Source organism: Emydura macquarii, unplaced genomic scaffold (genome assembly GCF_026122565.2).
Source record: "Emydura macquarii macquarii isolate MOO-44397 ecotype Brisbane River unplaced genomic scaffold, CSIRO-AGI_Emac_v2 contig_3122, whole genome shotgun sequence".
NCBI lineage: Eukaryota > Metazoa > Chordata > Testudines > Chelidae > Emydura > Emydura macquarii.
The window spans coordinates 4,412,576-4,429,504 of record NW_027133259.1 but is presented as its reverse complement, the minus strand read 5'-3'; the positions used below and the strand labels follow the sequence as shown (position 1 = coordinate 4,429,504).

At 41.5% G+C, this 16,929-nt stretch overlaps 1 protein-coding gene across 1 annotated transcript in view; it reads right to left on the bottom strand.

Moving 5' to 3' along the window:
• ANO2 (anoctamin 2) overlaps window positions 1–16,929 on the bottom strand; it is a 203,830-nt gene that overhangs the window by 178,851 nt on the left and 8,050 nt on the right. Inside the window, exon 3 of the mRNA XM_067531024.1 lies at window positions 14,911–15,309. Coding sequence (XP_067387125.1) covers window positions 14,911–15,309 — 399 coding nt within the window. The remainder of the gene's footprint in view (window positions 1–14,910; window positions 15,310–16,929) is intronic.

Sequence of the window (16,929 nt, the reverse complement as noted above, 5' to 3'; positions counted from 1 at the left end):
ATTTTAAGCCCTGATTCAGCAATGCACTTAAGTACATGCTTAAAATTAAGCACACATTTAAAACCTTTGTTGAACTGAGGCTTTACTAAGTTCTTCCTCAGGCAAACTTATGCCAAAGCTTGAGTTTTCATTGATTGTAATAGGAGTTTGTCTGAGAAATAACCAAATAACCTCAGGATTTGGTCTCCTAAGGAAGGGGAAATTCTGGCAGTATCTCAGATATCACTGTATGGTAGGAGTTGACATTTTAGTAGTGGCCACCATATATTCTGTAATAGAAACTGCTACACTATGTATGTAAATCTAAGCTTATAAAATTGTATAGTTTTACTCTGAAAAAATGTCTATATAAGAATGGTTATTTCTTACTACTACTATTTATTTCTTGTGGTACTGTACAGCCAATAAAACTTTGGATGAGGGATCTGAATTCCATTCCAGCTCAGACAACATCAACAAAGTTGTTAATTAACTCTAGAAAGTAAGATTTTTATTGTTGAGGCATGAACTGGAAAAGAACCCAGCTTGACTCTCAGATCTCAAGGTAAATTTGCAGATCTGTCAGTTAAAAAAAGATCATAATCTTTTTATTTGTCAGATTAGCAGATTTGACAGGGAAGTCATTGGCAGATGATACCACTTGAATACGCCCCCCTCACAATACTATTTTTACACAGTCACATTTCAGAGTAGAGCCACACTTTAAACATACAATCTATTAGCAAGCATGTTTAGTCTTACTAGAGGAATAAGATGCAAAAACGTGCCTTTCCTTTACATAAATTGTCAATCAGTATGTCATATGACTTAGCTTGTTATGATTATATAATGACAATCAAATTTGTCATACAAAGGTCAGTTAAATTTACTGTCACAGCTTTAGCTATGAAATGATTTGGCCAGATCATGATCTCATTCACACCACTGTAAAACTACAGAATCTTCAGTGGGATTATTCCAGTTTTACATTTGTGTAAAGCAGACTTAAATCTGGCCCTTTGAAACCCCCCTTCAGGTAGCTGAAGGCCACTACCAAATCCCCCCTCACTCTTCTCTTCTGCAGACTAAACAAGCCCAGTTCCTTCAGCCTCGCCTCATAAGTCACGTGACCCAGCACCCTAATCATTTTCATTGCCCTCCACTGGACTCTCCAATTTGTCCACATCCTTTCTGTAGGGGTCCAAAACTGCACACAGTACTCCAGATGTGGCCTCACCAGTGCCGAATAGAAGGAAATAATCACTTCCCTCGATCTGCTGGCAAAGCTCCTATAAATACAGCCCAGTACGCCACTAGCTTTCTTGTCAACAAGGGCACACTCTTGACTCATCTCCAGCTTCTTGTCTACTGTAACCCCCTGCTCCTTTTCTGCAGAACTGCTGCTTAGCCAGTTGATCCGCATGGGATTCTTTCATCCTAACTGCAGGACTCCACACTTATCCTTGTTGAACTTCATCAGATTTCTTTTGGCCCAGTCCTCCAATTTGTCTAGATCATTCTGTAGCCTATCTACCACTTCCCCCAGCTTAATGTCATCCACGAACTTGCTGAGGGTGCAATCCACCCCATCATCCAGATCATTAATGGATATGTTGAACAAAATCAGCCCCAGCACCAACCCCTGGGGCACTCCGCTTGTTACCGGCTGCCAACTAGACATTGAGATGTTGATCACTACCCGTTGAGCTTGAAGATCTAGGCAGCTCTCTATCCATCTTATAGTTTATTCATCCAACCCATACTTCTTTAACTTGCTGGCAAGAATACCGTGGAAGACTGTATGAAAAGTTTTGCTAAAATTAAAGTATATTACATCCGCCGCTTTCCCCACATCCACAAGCCAGTCATCTCATCGTAGAAGGCAATCAGGTTGGTCATGCATGAATTGCCTTTGGTGAATCCATGCTGACTACTCCTGATCACTTTCCTGTCCTCCAAGTCCTTCAAAACAGATTCCTTGAGGACCTGCTCCAAGATTTTTCCGGGGACTGAGGTGAGGCTGACTGATCTGTAATTCCCCAGATCCTCCTTTTTCCCTTTTTAAAGATGGGCACTATATTTGCCTCTTTTTGCTTTGCTATTTGCCTATTTTTGCCAAAAAATAGTGCTGTTTGTCCAAGCAGATGTGTGCCAACCTCGGATCAAGGGGTCAACAGGTCAACCATGGCAGCAGAACATTCTTTCAGGAGATGAAGAGGTGAGGGAGAGGCAATGAGCAAATCTACAATACATTCTGATTCCACATAAACCCATGAATGATTATCAGAGGATGGAACAGTAACCTCACAGAGACCAATGACGTCTCTCTCAATATTTGTTCTATTGTTTTTCAAGAGGTCCAACAGTAAAGTTGCAAAATCATACACATAACAACATAGGAAATTTTCTTAAAAGGATAACAATCTTAAAAGGATCTCAATCCTAGCTGATTCAATAAGACTATAAAGTGATTACACAGATGAAAGGACTGAAGAAGAAAGCAAGCATAGTAATTATAAATTCCTGACTGACAGTTTGAGCATAGATCTGGAATATTTAAAGAAATTCCAAAAAGAAAACAAACAAAAACAAACCAAAAAAAACCACAACACACTTCAGGCTGAGGAACTTTTTCTAAACCCTTTGGTTTAGATGCTCAAATCTCAGTTACGTTGGTTCAAGTCTGGAGTAATTCCACTGAAGTCACCAAAGTTGCTTCAGATAGCCGAAATCAGAATCTGGTCCTTACTCTCTTACTTGCTTCTTGGCCAATCATTGTGAGCACGCATTCGTGTACATGAGGGATCATTTTCAATGTGCAGGGAATTCTTAAACATGTGTAACAAGCTGAGAATTCTCCCCTTAAGGGCAAATTTTCCGTGTTGTGCATGGGGATTTAATCACACAACTCCCATTAACGTTAATGGGAATTGCACAGTCTGACTCCTGGCCACCGCACTGAAAATTTTGTCCCAAGCTGCTCTATTCATGCAAAAATAATTGCTAGTCTGGGTCAAAAGAAACAAACATACAATATGTTTTTCATATTAGCTATCCTTTCCTGTGATTGAGCAAAATTATTTTCCTTGCGATGGACGTAAAGAGCAACTTTTAGCTGAGAAAATGCTTATCACACCTACTATTTGGCTCATCTAGTGCAGTTTTCCCTTTTAAGTTAGCAGGCACTAGGAGATCTGCTGCCTGCGTATTGTACAAATCGTGCTTCGACTCAGCCGAAGTTGTGGGCACCATCTCCAAAGGTCCCAATCTACAGAGGCTGAAATGCTTCTCATGCCAAGCACTGTCCTGGCAGCCCACGTCTTTGTTAGAATGCAGGATCCTGTCCACATCAAAGGGTTGTCATTTATCCTGATCTTTACAGGACTATCCTAATCTTCATACATTTGTCCCACCTCCCTCACCAGAAGCTTACAGTGGGAGGGAGGCGAGGGAATGGACCGATGACAGCTGAATTTCTGTTGTCAACCTGCCTGCAATCACCAAGCCTTTCAATGACAATCGGCTTGTGAAATATGTCCCAGTGGATGTTGACAGTGTTTTGTGAAATCCTTACACTGTTATTTATTTGTTCTGCAAAAAGTTTTAAAAATTGAAAATAGTACCAATGTGACATACTGCAGTTTGACACATAAATAAATGTCCTGGTTTTCTTAAGTGCTGAGTTCCCAGCAGCTCCCATTAATAGAAGCAAGTGGGTGCTCAGCACTTTTGGAAATCAGACTGCATATTTAGGAGTCTAAATATGGATTATGGAGCCTAAATTTAGGCACCAATTTTTTCCCCCCAAGTCTTGGCCTCATGTAGCTATGTCCAGCCCTTGGCAGACTTTCTTGGTTCTTCATTTCCTTTTTCTCTCTGTATCGAGAGCCTGATCCTACATGCCCTCCCACTGAAATCAATGTATGCCGAGGACTTTCAGGATTGGGCCTGGAGACACCATTGCTTTTCATCTAAACACTTAGGGAGTGATTCATCCTTGTCTAATGGCTCCTTTATGCTGTCTCTGCTGACGGAAAGAGGACAGGAGGCCAGTGGATCCAGCTACGAAGGAATTGCCCCAGAGTGGTGGGAGTTCCCACCAAGCATGGAGTTTGTATAAGGTCTCTACTTATAAGGTCAGCCACTTAGAATGGAGTTTGTGTATTGGCTTTCTACACAACCGTCACAGCCCCTGGAGCAAGAAGTGTGGCTGGGAAAAAATCCCACAAAGTAAACAAATATGTACTAAAAAATGATATTATAGTCATAGATGTACTAAATGTGACTAAATACTCCAGCCATTCCTAAGCTGCCAGAACAGAACATTTGGACCACAGGCAGCTAGATACAAATCAGAGAAACTGCAAGGCTGATCTGTCCTTGAACTTGAGCCAAAACAGCCCCCAGCCAGCTCCAGAATAAACGAGGTGCAAAGATGATGTAAAGTCAACTTGATCTCCCTCTAAGATCTTGTTCAGGGAGGAGCCTGGGATGCACCAAAAAGTCAGGCCATTGATTTACCTCATTTATCTATTCCCCTAGATTTTCTCTTGCCCTCCAGTATTAGATACTGGTGGGAGAGGGAATGAGGGGGGGAGTGGGGAATATTTTGAAAAAGACATACAGCAGTTTGGTGCCCCGCTCTCATTGACTTTGTATCTTTGAAAGTCTCTCCCACTGTCTATAATTAAGGATCAATTCACCAAGGTGTTGTACAATGTCAGCTCCCATCGACTTGGGGGTGATCAGCACTATGACATTAAGAACAGCCCAAGAGCCAAGGACAAGAAGCACCCATATATCCGGTAATGAAATGCAGCTGGCTTACCCAGTTCAAGCATAACCCCATCCTTTAATGTCATGAAATGTATCTGATAAGGGTCATGCCAGGTGACAATGAAAAGCTCATAACTCATTGGTTATTATCATTGCGTAATGTAGGTGCAAGCAACTGATGCAAAGTTAGTGATAACCACATTTTAAGAATTATAATTTGAGTTTGTCAGCTAAGCAAAAATTACTTCACCTTAGGAAAGGAATGTGGTTTCCCTTCCTGGAAGTGATTTTCATAGTACTTTGAAAGACAATGAGAATGCATTTACATATCATGCAAACAGACCCATCAAGATAATAAGTTGGAAAGAGACTTTTATCTGGAGGTATCCTTCAGAAGAATCTATCTCAGAAATTCATTGGACTGTAAAAGAGAGAAGTCAAGAAACCCCAAGTTATCTGTCTTTCACATAAGGTGACAAAGATACCAGTCCTTTGACTCTGGGGATAGAGCCAACCAGCCATCTTAACGGAAATGTATAGTGAGGATTTTACCTTGAATAAAGTTTAAAGTTTTAGTTACTAGAAAGCATTTTATCTTTATTTCTCCTGTAACCATTTTTTACTTTAATGCTTGTATTCCCTTCTCAAATACACTTGTTTTATTCTTAATCCAACCCAATCTAGTGCTGTGTTTAAACTCAAATGTTTAGTAACTCCATTTACAGTAACAAACTCTTAAATATTGACTCTTTAAAGAAGCAACAAACCTTAACATTCCTCTTATTGATCCAGGACAGTGCTGGACATTCAAAAAAACCCATGTTTGGGGGAAAATTCAGGGCTGAGGACAGTGTAGAGTCACCATACTAGTTGTTAACCACGGCTGGAGGAGACCAGTGGAATTCTGTAGTATTTCAGGCAGGCTCCAGGACCCAAAGCATTGGATTAGGGCTGCCCAATACATAGACATCGAGTGCTTGCTTGCTGCTAACTGAGCACCCCGAGCAAACAGCTATAGTACCAATGCATTGTGAAGCGGTTGGGGCTACAAGGTAAGAGGCAACAGCTCTTCACTGGTCTGGATGGCCATCCAGGATGTGACAAGCACCTCTTAGGATTCTTAGATTCCTAGGCCAAAAGGGATCATTGTGCTCATCTAATCTGACCTCCTGTATCACACAGGCCATGGAATTATTTTGGAGAAGTTCTTAGAGCATAGCTTTTAGGGAAACATCCAATCTTGATTTAACAATGATCGCTGATGGAGAATCCACCATGCCCATGGTGAATTGTTCCAATGGTTTATTATTCTCACTGTTAAAGATGTGCCTTATTTCCAGTCTGAATTTACCTAGTTTCAGCTACCAGCCATTGATCATGTTGTATCATTTTCTGATAGCCTGAAGAGCCCACTATCAAGTATTTGTTCCCCATGAAATAAAGTCACCCCTTTTTAAAGCTAAATAGAGTTCCTTGAGTCTATCACTGTAAGGCATGTTTTCACGTCCTTTAATCATTCTTGGGGCACTTTTTTGAACTCTCTCCTATTTATCAACATCCTTTTTGAATCACTTCCCAGCTCTGTAAAGAGCTAAAGAAACAGTTTGTGTTGGTGTTGTATTTTCCATTTGGCAGCACCTTTTTCTCCTCCATTTTTATATGGCAACCATTTCAGTTTGCTCAGCACCTTGGCGTGACAAAAGGTTGTTTGTGCAAGTGCATCATTAAATAATGTGAGCTCTCCTCGGAGAATAATGTGTGTTTATTAGCTGATGAAGCGCTAGTATGGTGAACGCAAAAACACGTGTTCTTATAAGATCCAAAGCAAACCCTCCCAGTCAAATAGCTATTTTTCCCCTTCCTGCTGCAGTAATAGACTTTGTTTTCTTTAAAAAACACTTTGCCATCGGGGCTTAACAATTTTAATGTGGGTCGGATTGGAACCCTTAACAGTGTTTCATTAACATTATACTATGTAGCACTAAAACCAGAAAAGATGATGAAGAGCTCTAGTTAGCATCTGAGAGGGAATCATTTCTTCCCTATAGTGATTACTCCTGCTACAAAAATAAGCCATGTAGAACTTTTGCTGAAGGGGGCAAGGGCAGACACCCAAACTCTTTTGCAAAGTAGAATGCCACTGGCAGTGATCAACTTACATAGTTCTGGAGCTTCCTGACCACAGGTCCTTTGTGCCCAATCCGGGTACAGAATCACAAGACAGAGACGGTGTGAAGGATCCTTGCACTATCTCCCCTCCCTTGTGCACCAGCTGTGGGTTAGAGTCACTTAGCCCAGTGGTTCTCAAGTTATTTTGCATACTGTAGGTCCCCTTCCCCTCCCCCTTACCTTTGCCATGCCCAGATCCTTCTCCCATCTACCCAGGACATCACTTCCCATTTAGCTGTATGGGAAACTCAGGGTAACCAGGACCTCCTGCCCCCACTTCCCTTCAGGTTGAAAACCTCTGATCTAGCCCTTTTTTAAAAAAAAACAAAACTTTATCTTGGCAAGAAAAAAACAACACTGAATATGAATAATATTGCCCTGATCTGAACTTTCTGCTGGAGCATTATTTCCTCTGCAGCCTTCTAGTCTCCTCTGCAGGCTTTCTAGTTACTGCAGTGTCACCTGTGGAGTTAGCCATCCCAGAAGGGCTGTTATCCCTGGTCTTCTGATTGTCTCTGTGGATTTAATTTACAGATTAATTTCTGCTGCAAACAAAACCACTGATAATTAAAAACTGTTTTCAGGGACTGACTTACCAACAAGCTGGGCAGGTGTTTGTTTGTTACATTAACATGCTACAGACATGCAGTATGGTCGAGTGGAATACTCATGAAAGCCAGGAATGTATTATTTTTAATGACAGCTCTGCCAATGTAGTCTTGGTCCAGTAATTTGGTTTTGTGGAGGAAGAGTGTCAGGCACAAATGCCCATGGCAACTGACCAGTCCAATAGGATGTAGAATGTGAGGCAAGTAATTACTGATGCCTGCTCAGGATGATCTTTGATTACTGCACAGCATGGGCGTTAGCTACATAGGGTCAATGATCAGCTCCACTGCAGATTTACTGTGTGGATAGTTTGGGCAAATCATTTACGGCCTGATTTTAGGAGGTGCTATACACCCACCCACAACTCCAATTGCCTGAAATCAGGTCATTTACCCTTATACCTCTCTTTCCCCTCTGTAAAATGGGATTAATATTTAACACCTACCTCACACCACCTGTGTAGGTGCTAATTATTTTTATTAATATGTACAAACCAATTTGTTAGCGCATGCCCCAATTGTTTCCGAATCCTTTTGAAATAATTTTGAGCCATCATTGATAATGGCTCTGCACACCACTTATGTCAGCAGAGAATTTGCCCTGCATTATCTAACACACACACACACACACACACACACACACACACACACAGTATGAGAGAAAGACCCTGTTCTAATCACTCTACAATTATGAATAAGAATCAACAGGATTGAAAATTTGAAATTTTCAGCTATGAAAACACAAGCACTCTACTTGGCTAATTTGTTGTTGTTTGTAAAAATAATCAAATTATTCTTTGTTTGTTTAGAGGCAGCACCCAGTCATGGACCAGAACACACTGCGCTCAGTGCTCTACAAACACAGAGCAGAAAGACACTCTCTGACCCAAAGATCACCATCATCATCATCAGAAAAGACACGACAGATGGCTGCAGGCTAACAGGGGAGTACAAGGAAACAATGAGGCAGTATTGATCAGCATGACAGGCAGTGGTCTCAGCACACCGATAGCGTAACCGTTGTCAAGTTTTTTGTAGGCCTTACAGCAAAGGAGAGTTTTATGGAGGGATCTGAAGAACGATAATGAGTTGGTTTTGCAGATAGTTATGGGGTATTCCTCCCAAATGTGAGTGACGGCATAAGAAAAATCAATTTGTCCATTAAGAATTAAATGGAGACCGCTAATTCATTTCACAAAATGCCACCAGACAGTAAGAACGTCAGGTCAGTGCTAATCTGGGCTGTGTCTGAAACTGGTGACCCAGTTTTTAGGTCAATCTAGAATTTAGTCTCTGCCCAAAAAAGGATACAGGCTATCTTCCTATATTTTGGCCACTAACATAATAAAAATAATTATAATTATCTACAGTTAGGCTCGCCAGAATTTTATTTTTTTAAATAATTTTGACAGATACCATCAATTTTTAATTATTAATTTTCACAGTTGCACAAAATTAAAGGGGGGGGGGGGCAATAATTATTTAAGGAAAGTAGACAAATGGAAAAACTTGAAGCTTTAGGACAGTTAAAATTTTCAACATCACATGTCAAAATATTCATAGTAAATCTCCTTAACTCAAACTCTAGTAAGTTCCTAAGAAGTAAGTTCCTAAGAAGCATTTTAGCATTGTAGAACTGACTAGTTCTACAAATTCTTGCATGAATCTACATCACTGCATAACCATCTCCCTTCATAATACTAAACAGAGCAATCATTCATAAAAATGTTCTACTCCACCAACACATCAAACGATAAGAAAACATGTAGAACTGTGACACACTGAACATTGGGGCTATATGCCTTTTGAGATCTTTACCACGCGTTTAATAAATATATAATCCAACAGCATATTTCCATTCGAGAACAAAACAAGGGGGTTATAATGCGGGTGGGGGAATTCAGGTTTGGGGGCAGCAGAGTGATAATGAGTGGGGGGAAGTATAAAGAGTCTTTGGGAACTTGCTGGAAATTCCTTACCTGACAGGGGAGAGGTGAGTTACACCTGAGTGGCTATAGAGATGGAGGATGAGAGAAGAAGAGCCTTTTATCTACACTAAAAGTGTTTAGCACTTAAATAGCAAGAAAATTGTCCATATTTCAAATATTTAATGAGGATGAAAGACTCTCTTCCTTGTACTCTTCCATGCCTCCTTTGGGTTCCCAACACCACATCCACCCCTGGCTACCTGCATCTCCATCAGTCTCCAGCACCTGTCTCTATGACCTCCCAGTTCTCTTTCCCTTTCCATGCCTCATCAGTCCGCTCTCCCCTTCATGCCTCTGCTCCTCTTGCTTTCCCAAAGTGGCATCTCCCTTCCAAGGAAGTTACAAAAATGATGAGTGGAGTTGGCAGTTGGAGTATTATCCAGAAGCAATGACAATGCCAAGTCATTCAGGAAGAAGGACTTGATAATGTCGGGGTTATACCGCTCTATTTTAGTGCAAAGAGTTCAGAACCAAAAAAAGAGGAGGCTGACCTCACTAGCTGGCTATTAAGAGTGAGACTTGGTGAATAGTATTGAAACATGGTGGGCAGTGGAGCATGAGCAGGCCACATCTATGGAAAGATAAGGCATGAAGTGAGCAAAGGGAGAAGTTAAGGGAATGCTTAGACAGGGAAAATAAGTGCCATTATCATCGTCATTTTTACTTTGCCCAAGTGAATGCTAGGCACCACATAGAACAAAAAGAAAAACAAGGCTCTGCCCTAAAAAGCTTCCAGTATAAACATAGCTGGGACACAAAGAGTGGAATTAGAGGGAGGATGTGGAACACTTTATCCAAGAAGCGGCTGTTAAATAGGGAAAAACTGGTTTCACCGATTTACCGACAAAAGCTTTCTCTTACTGATGGTGGGAATAGGTGGCCAGAGGTCCTTGTTCATTGGCACTGCCCTCATGCAGTGTTATTCTAGAGGATTATATTGAAATGAGGATTCTGTCCTGTTCTGGGTATAACTGGTCCACTGGACACTTCATAACCAATCCCCACACACTCTTGTCCCATCTACTGTGGCGGCTCCCTGCCCACTTTCCTCAAAGTGCACTCAGCCCCAGACGTTTCAGGCCTTGGTCTAGATGTGTCTGCCTGTCATCCACTGCCTCACAGATTTCCGAGAAAGTTATGACACAGTGAAGTAGGGGCCACCCACGATTACTTCTCTTTCAGCATTGCACATTGCGTGCTCAGCATTCACTAAGAAGGCAGGTGGTACACCTGGGTCCAAAGTCAGCATTAGTCAGAAGATGTGCTGTGGATTACTAAGAGGAAAGGAGAGATGCCGCAAAGCCAGGTTGAGAGGTAACAGGAGGAGTAGCTATGGATCCCAATAATTAAATGTCCCTTCTAGACAATCTCCTCCCACAAACTTGCAAAGTAGCCCCACTTCCTAAACCAGTCTCCCCTACTCCACACAGTGACATATCTTCCTTCCCATCCCCTGTGACTTGTTCCACCCTCTTCACCCCTCATATTAACATGTGCTCCCATCTACAAGCATGATTCCATGTCCTCTCTCACTTTGGGAACCGTTAGCACCCTAAGGACCCTAAAGGAGAACTCGGCACTTTGGTTATGCCTGTTCTCTCCGGGAAGAGCTCTTTATAGACTGGGTTCTTTGTTATAAAAATAATTCCTTGTTCAATTTTAGTGTCTCAAAGCTGGTTCCTTATTTGAATTGCCAGCTTATCAGCTATTTGCCTTATCCAGTTATTTATTATTAGACACAAAATAAACATGAAAGCTTTTATTAAGACGCCAAGCTAAAACATGGGAAGCTTTTTTTCCCCCCTCAATGGGGGCATTTCTTTCAATAGAAAACATTTTATATTCCAGCCTCTAGAAAAAGAAAATTGTAGACTTAAAATTTAGTTTCCCTTTTTATTTTCTAAGTCACATTACATTCTCCCCTGTTCTAGCAGTGAAACTCTTAGCAATTAAAGATATTTAGCTCACAAAAGCAATGACTGTATGAAATCTAGTCAGCTGTGAGGTGAGTGGACAACTAATTAGATGTTCCAGATACCGGGATAGGTTAATGATGCTCAGACTAATTAAAGGGCAGGGATAACAGAGATCCTAGATTAAGCTACTTTTCAGCTCAAAGTGTGCATTGTTTCCCACGAGCAAGTGCCATTAAAAAACCATAAGGTGACCGAAGAGTTGCAAGCCTCAGTCATTGTACCCGGGGGCATTGCTGCAATGTCCTTCCTTTACTGATAATGGCCCAACGCCCTAAGTTCTTGCCTGGCTGGCCAGAAAGCTAGGAGTGTGTGTGTGTGTGTGTGTGTATGTGAGTGAGGGGGGTGGCTGCAGTATGACATAGTGGTGGTGGAATATGGTTCTAAAGCCACTGCATCCAGCCTCAGGAGGACAACCCCAGTGCAAGGATGATTAGTATTAGCACAGAGCCATCATAGAGGTTCTTATGCCATTTGCCTCCCCTCCTGCTAGTATATCAGAGAAAAACTGGTATTGCTGCAGTCCTCAGCTGGGATGCCACATAAGCCAAGCCAACCTGTAACCTAGGTTTTTCCCCCCTTGGGAACTTTTGCAATCTACATAAGTTAGAGGATCCTGAGCACTGCTCTGACTGTAAAGTGGGACCAGTCACGCACTGAAGCTGTTTCAAGATGGCTTAAAACACACCTTTTAACTATCTTTGCAGACAACCCACTGAGCTGTAGATTAGCCACAATCCCAAGATCTGGTTCAGAGAATCTAAAGTGAAACGTGGATCAGGGAAGCCATTATATTCAGAGAAGTCCAACTATTGGTAACGCTATAAGAAAAGGATCCCATCAACCAGAGGGAGGTAAGGAAAGGAAAAAACTAAAAAAAACAACAGAGAAGAATCCCTGCACTAGACCCCGGAGGAAAGAGAGCATGTGGGTTAGTAGGTCTCTTCCATCTCAGATTTCTCTTGACTTCATGACACTCAGATTTTTGCATAATATGGAAATTACTGAAAGACATTTTCAAATCAGCCTCATTCTGTTCAACACAGGCAATGCTTATGGCCATTTTCCCACCATCAATATTTTGACAAAAATGTGTTGACCAGCTCTACCTGGCAGCTATTGGTTACGTCTGTCTATGCCTCAGTTTTCCCCATCTGTAAAATGGGGAGAATGATGTTGAAATTCTTTGTATGAGAGTTTGCTTTGAGATCTATGGATAAAAAGTGCTAAGTATTATCATTATTAATCAATATATTATTCAAGACTATTCAAATATTCCAAGGCTAGAAGGGACCATAGTGATAATCTAGTCTGACCTCCTATATAACACAGGCCATAGAACTTCCTCCAAAATAATTCCTAGAACATATCTTTCAGTAAAATACCCAATCTTGATTTAAAAATTGTTTAGAGATTGATAAAGAATCCAACATAGCTCTTGATAAATTGTTTCAATGGTTAATTACTCTCACTGTCAAAAATTTACACCTTATTTCCAGTCTGAATTTGTCTTGCTTCACCTTCCAGCCATTGGACTGGGCAACATCTTTCTCTGCTAGATTGATGAACCCATTATGAAATGTGTGTTCTCCCTGGAGGTACTTACAGACTGTGATCAGGTCACCCGTTAACTTTCTCTTTGTTAAGCTGAATAGCTTGAGCTCATTGAGTCTTTCACTAGAAAGCACGTTTTCTAATCCTTTACTCAGTAATGTGGCTCTCCTCTGAACCCTCTCCAATTTATCAACAGCCGTCTTGAATTGTGGACACCAGAATTGGCCACAGTATTCCAGCAGCATGTTAATTACTTATGCTAAACAATCTGTTCAAACCTTGTATTTAGCTGGACCACTGAGTTAGTTTCCCAGATCTGAAGAAGAACTCTGTGTAAACTCAAAAGCTTGTCTGTCTCACCAAAAGAAGTTGGTCCAATAAGGTATTACCTCACCCCTCTTGTCTCTCTAATATGTAAGTTAAGGCAGTTTTCAGAAAGTCATACTCAAAAGGTTATTTCTGATCAAGTATGAACTGACTCCGTACCACCAAATCCAGAAAAAGAAGAAAACAGCCACACAGCCTACAGGAGGCATAACATCACTTTGTATTCCATGTATCTACTTAAGAAGATTATTATAATCCCATTAAAATCTAATTAAGAAAATTGAAAATCACTTATAACATTTAATGGTGAATCAGTTTTAAGCAGAAAAAATACAATTCAATGCAAATGTACTAAGAGTATTTAGACACCAAATATTTTCACTACGAAAAGAAAACAAGGTTTAAGTACCACAATCAGAGCCTCTCTCCAATTAAATGATGATGTAATTAGTTTAGTAAAATTTCAATAGAAGAAGTTTTTGGTGAATAACACTTTAAATATAAATAAATGATCAAATAAATCAGCTCCAACAAACACAATTCTAGAAAAAAAGCCCTTTTCCCATATTTTGAGCAAGTGCATTTTCTGAAAGAAGTTTAAAAAGAGCCCCTCCTTTAGTTGTCAATGGGATTTGAACCAGGGATCTTTAGTACTAAAGCACAGAACTAAAAGATAAACCCCATTAGCTTGCGCAGTAGTAGTCTGTTATCTTGGTGTAGGATAGCCACTAGACTGTGGACACAAGACATCCTCTACCTCTAGTTTATCTGTAACACATTTCTAACCATGAGAGAAGAGGCTCAGAGGGCAATTTCCATGAGTTAATTAGAAGTCAGACTCCAACACAGGGCCTGGATTTCCTTATTTACACCAGCAACAGGATATGTCTACACAGATATGGATGGTGTGAGTCCCAGCTCAGGCAGACATATGTGGCGACACAGGAGGCAACTCAGACAAACTGCCCAAGTACCTACCTAGGGAGTCAGGCAGGATTGTATTCAGGCAGCTAGCCAACTGCTCTCCATGCTGCCATGGCCATACTACTACATTTAGCAGGCTGGGACGCTCACCTCACAGCTATCGTGTAGACCTACCCCTAGTCAGGAGCAATGTCAATGGAGTCACACTGGTTTGAAGTCAATGAAAGGATGTCCATGAACTTCAGTAGGCTTCAGATCAGGCCTTACGTGAGAGGACAATCAGGCTTATAATCTGCATTTGAAGAGAGGGGTGTCTCTTATGTCCATCTTCAGTAAGTACAATGTTTCTACAACATGAACAATTAGCTTATGTCCCCACCGACTTGAAACCTTTGCCTGCATTAAATCATAACGCTCTGTGCTGCACTGGGCTTTTGTTCAGTAATGACATTTCATGAAAAAAAGCTAGAATCCTGGCTGTTCCACCCACTAGTGGTTCTGAGCTGCATTTCTCCTCCTCACGTACTCATTTTCAGTACTGAACCAAGGCAACAGCCCTTTGCTGATGGACAGCCCAGTGCCATGCTGAAGGAGTGCTCCTTGTCCTCTTACCTCAATGTCTTTTTCTATCTCCAGCCCAGCTTCCACCAGGTTGCGCTCATACTCCTCCCTCTGCTCCTGTTTCTCCTTCTCCAGGGCGTCCAGTGGGCTCATCTCAATCAGCTGAGCCTCTGGCTGCACATGTTGCTGCTGGGGTGCGTTCTGGCCTGGGTTCTGCTGCTGCTCAGAGTGACTTTTCCCCATCTTCCCATTAGAAATAATGGCCAAGGAAGAAGGTCTGTGCAAGGGACCAGGGGAGCCACTGCGTCGCTGGTGCTGAACGGCGCGCTTTCGGTAGTGATAGGTTAAGACATAATCCACTTTCCTTTTGCTGTCCCTGAAATGCATCCCACCTGGGGATGTCCCGCCTCTGGCCCCCATTTGGGTCCCATCCAGGTAATTGTTAATTATCTGAAAGAGAAATAGACAAGTCTCAGGCAGACAAATCCAGAGCAGCAGAGCTCACGGCCTAACTCTTGTACAAGCACATGAAAGCATTAGCTGAGTAAATGATGGGGATGAACTGTAGATAAAGGAAAGGAGCAATGTTGAAGCAGAGCTCAGACACGGTAATTTAGAGCATCTCCTTTGTCTTCAAACCAAGAATTGTGAAGAAAACCAGCAATTTTCAATCTGCCATTGTTTCCAAAAGGCAACCGAATCCTTCATACTTATCTCCTGTTCATTCTCACACACCCTGAGAAAACACACGGACACCTACATGTGCATGGCAAACACTGAAACGGTACCTTAGGGTTTTGTACACACACCTGACACTGGTATGTATCAGTGTTTAAGAGAGTAATGCCATAGGAAAGTAGGGGTCATATTATGGATTGTGAGCATGTTTATGGAGCAAGACTGCACCCAGGGGAAACATGGGGCAATTTGTACTGTGCACGGGCGAAAGGCAGGAATCGGAGGTCAGAACAAGGACATGGAGTTCAGCTCTTCAGGGCACCAGGAGAAGCAGGACTGGATTGGGCTGGGAAGAGGGGATATGGGAGACAATAGGGCTGTGGAGGTTAGAGAGAATACCACCCCTCATATGGATCGCTATTAAATGATGGATAATTATCAGTATTGACATACACTATAATTAACTTTGAGATGAGATTGCTAGACTGCATGACCCACCAACACACACCATAAAAAGAAAGGAAATACAAATTTAAACCATTCAACATCCTACATCACCCTACATCAGTTCCCCCCTCCACCTCAGCCACTTCCCTTCCAGAGCTCACGTCTCCAGCCTAAACTCAAACAGTAACCATGAAGCCTCAACTCTGACCATAGCCATAGTACATCCATGTGGATTCCAATTCTGTAACTGCTACATTAAAATCTAATCCCAAATTTACAACAGTCACTCACAATGTAGGTCACCCATTCACATACATTTTCCTAAACTGTATAGAAAACCAACTCACACTGTCATCATTTGCTATCTAATCTCATGCCTAGTTTACATACACTCCAATACAGAACTAGGTATAGTGTAGTTTATGAGAGCCATGCCAATGCTAATGGAAATACATGATTTTATAAGCAAATAACATGGCCAGATTTAAATGTAAGTTGGTTGTTTGGGATAGAAGTTGAGATATGTGGATTGTGGAGGGAGGTATTTGAAACTGGGGAAAATGTAGTGTAGATAGAAAATTGAATGGTTTACCATTCAACACCCTTTCTTTTTATGGTGAGTGTTGGTGGGTCACGCAGTCTAGCAATCTCTTCTCAAAGGTAGGCAGTACAAACGGGGTACTGAATGAGTTAACTACTCCTTTCTCTTTTTTTATGGTTTTAGTAGACTATGCCATCTAGCAACCTTAACTCAAAGTTAATGACATTTTTGGTGTGGGAATTTCCCAGGTTTTAATGTGCATCAACACAGATAATTTATTCATATGGACAACTATGCACATTGATATGGATTATATCCTGACATCTCCCACAACCAAGCTTCACCTCCTGTCTTCACACAAAACTACTATCAACCTCCATGTCCTTTCGTAGATCCCTGTCCCT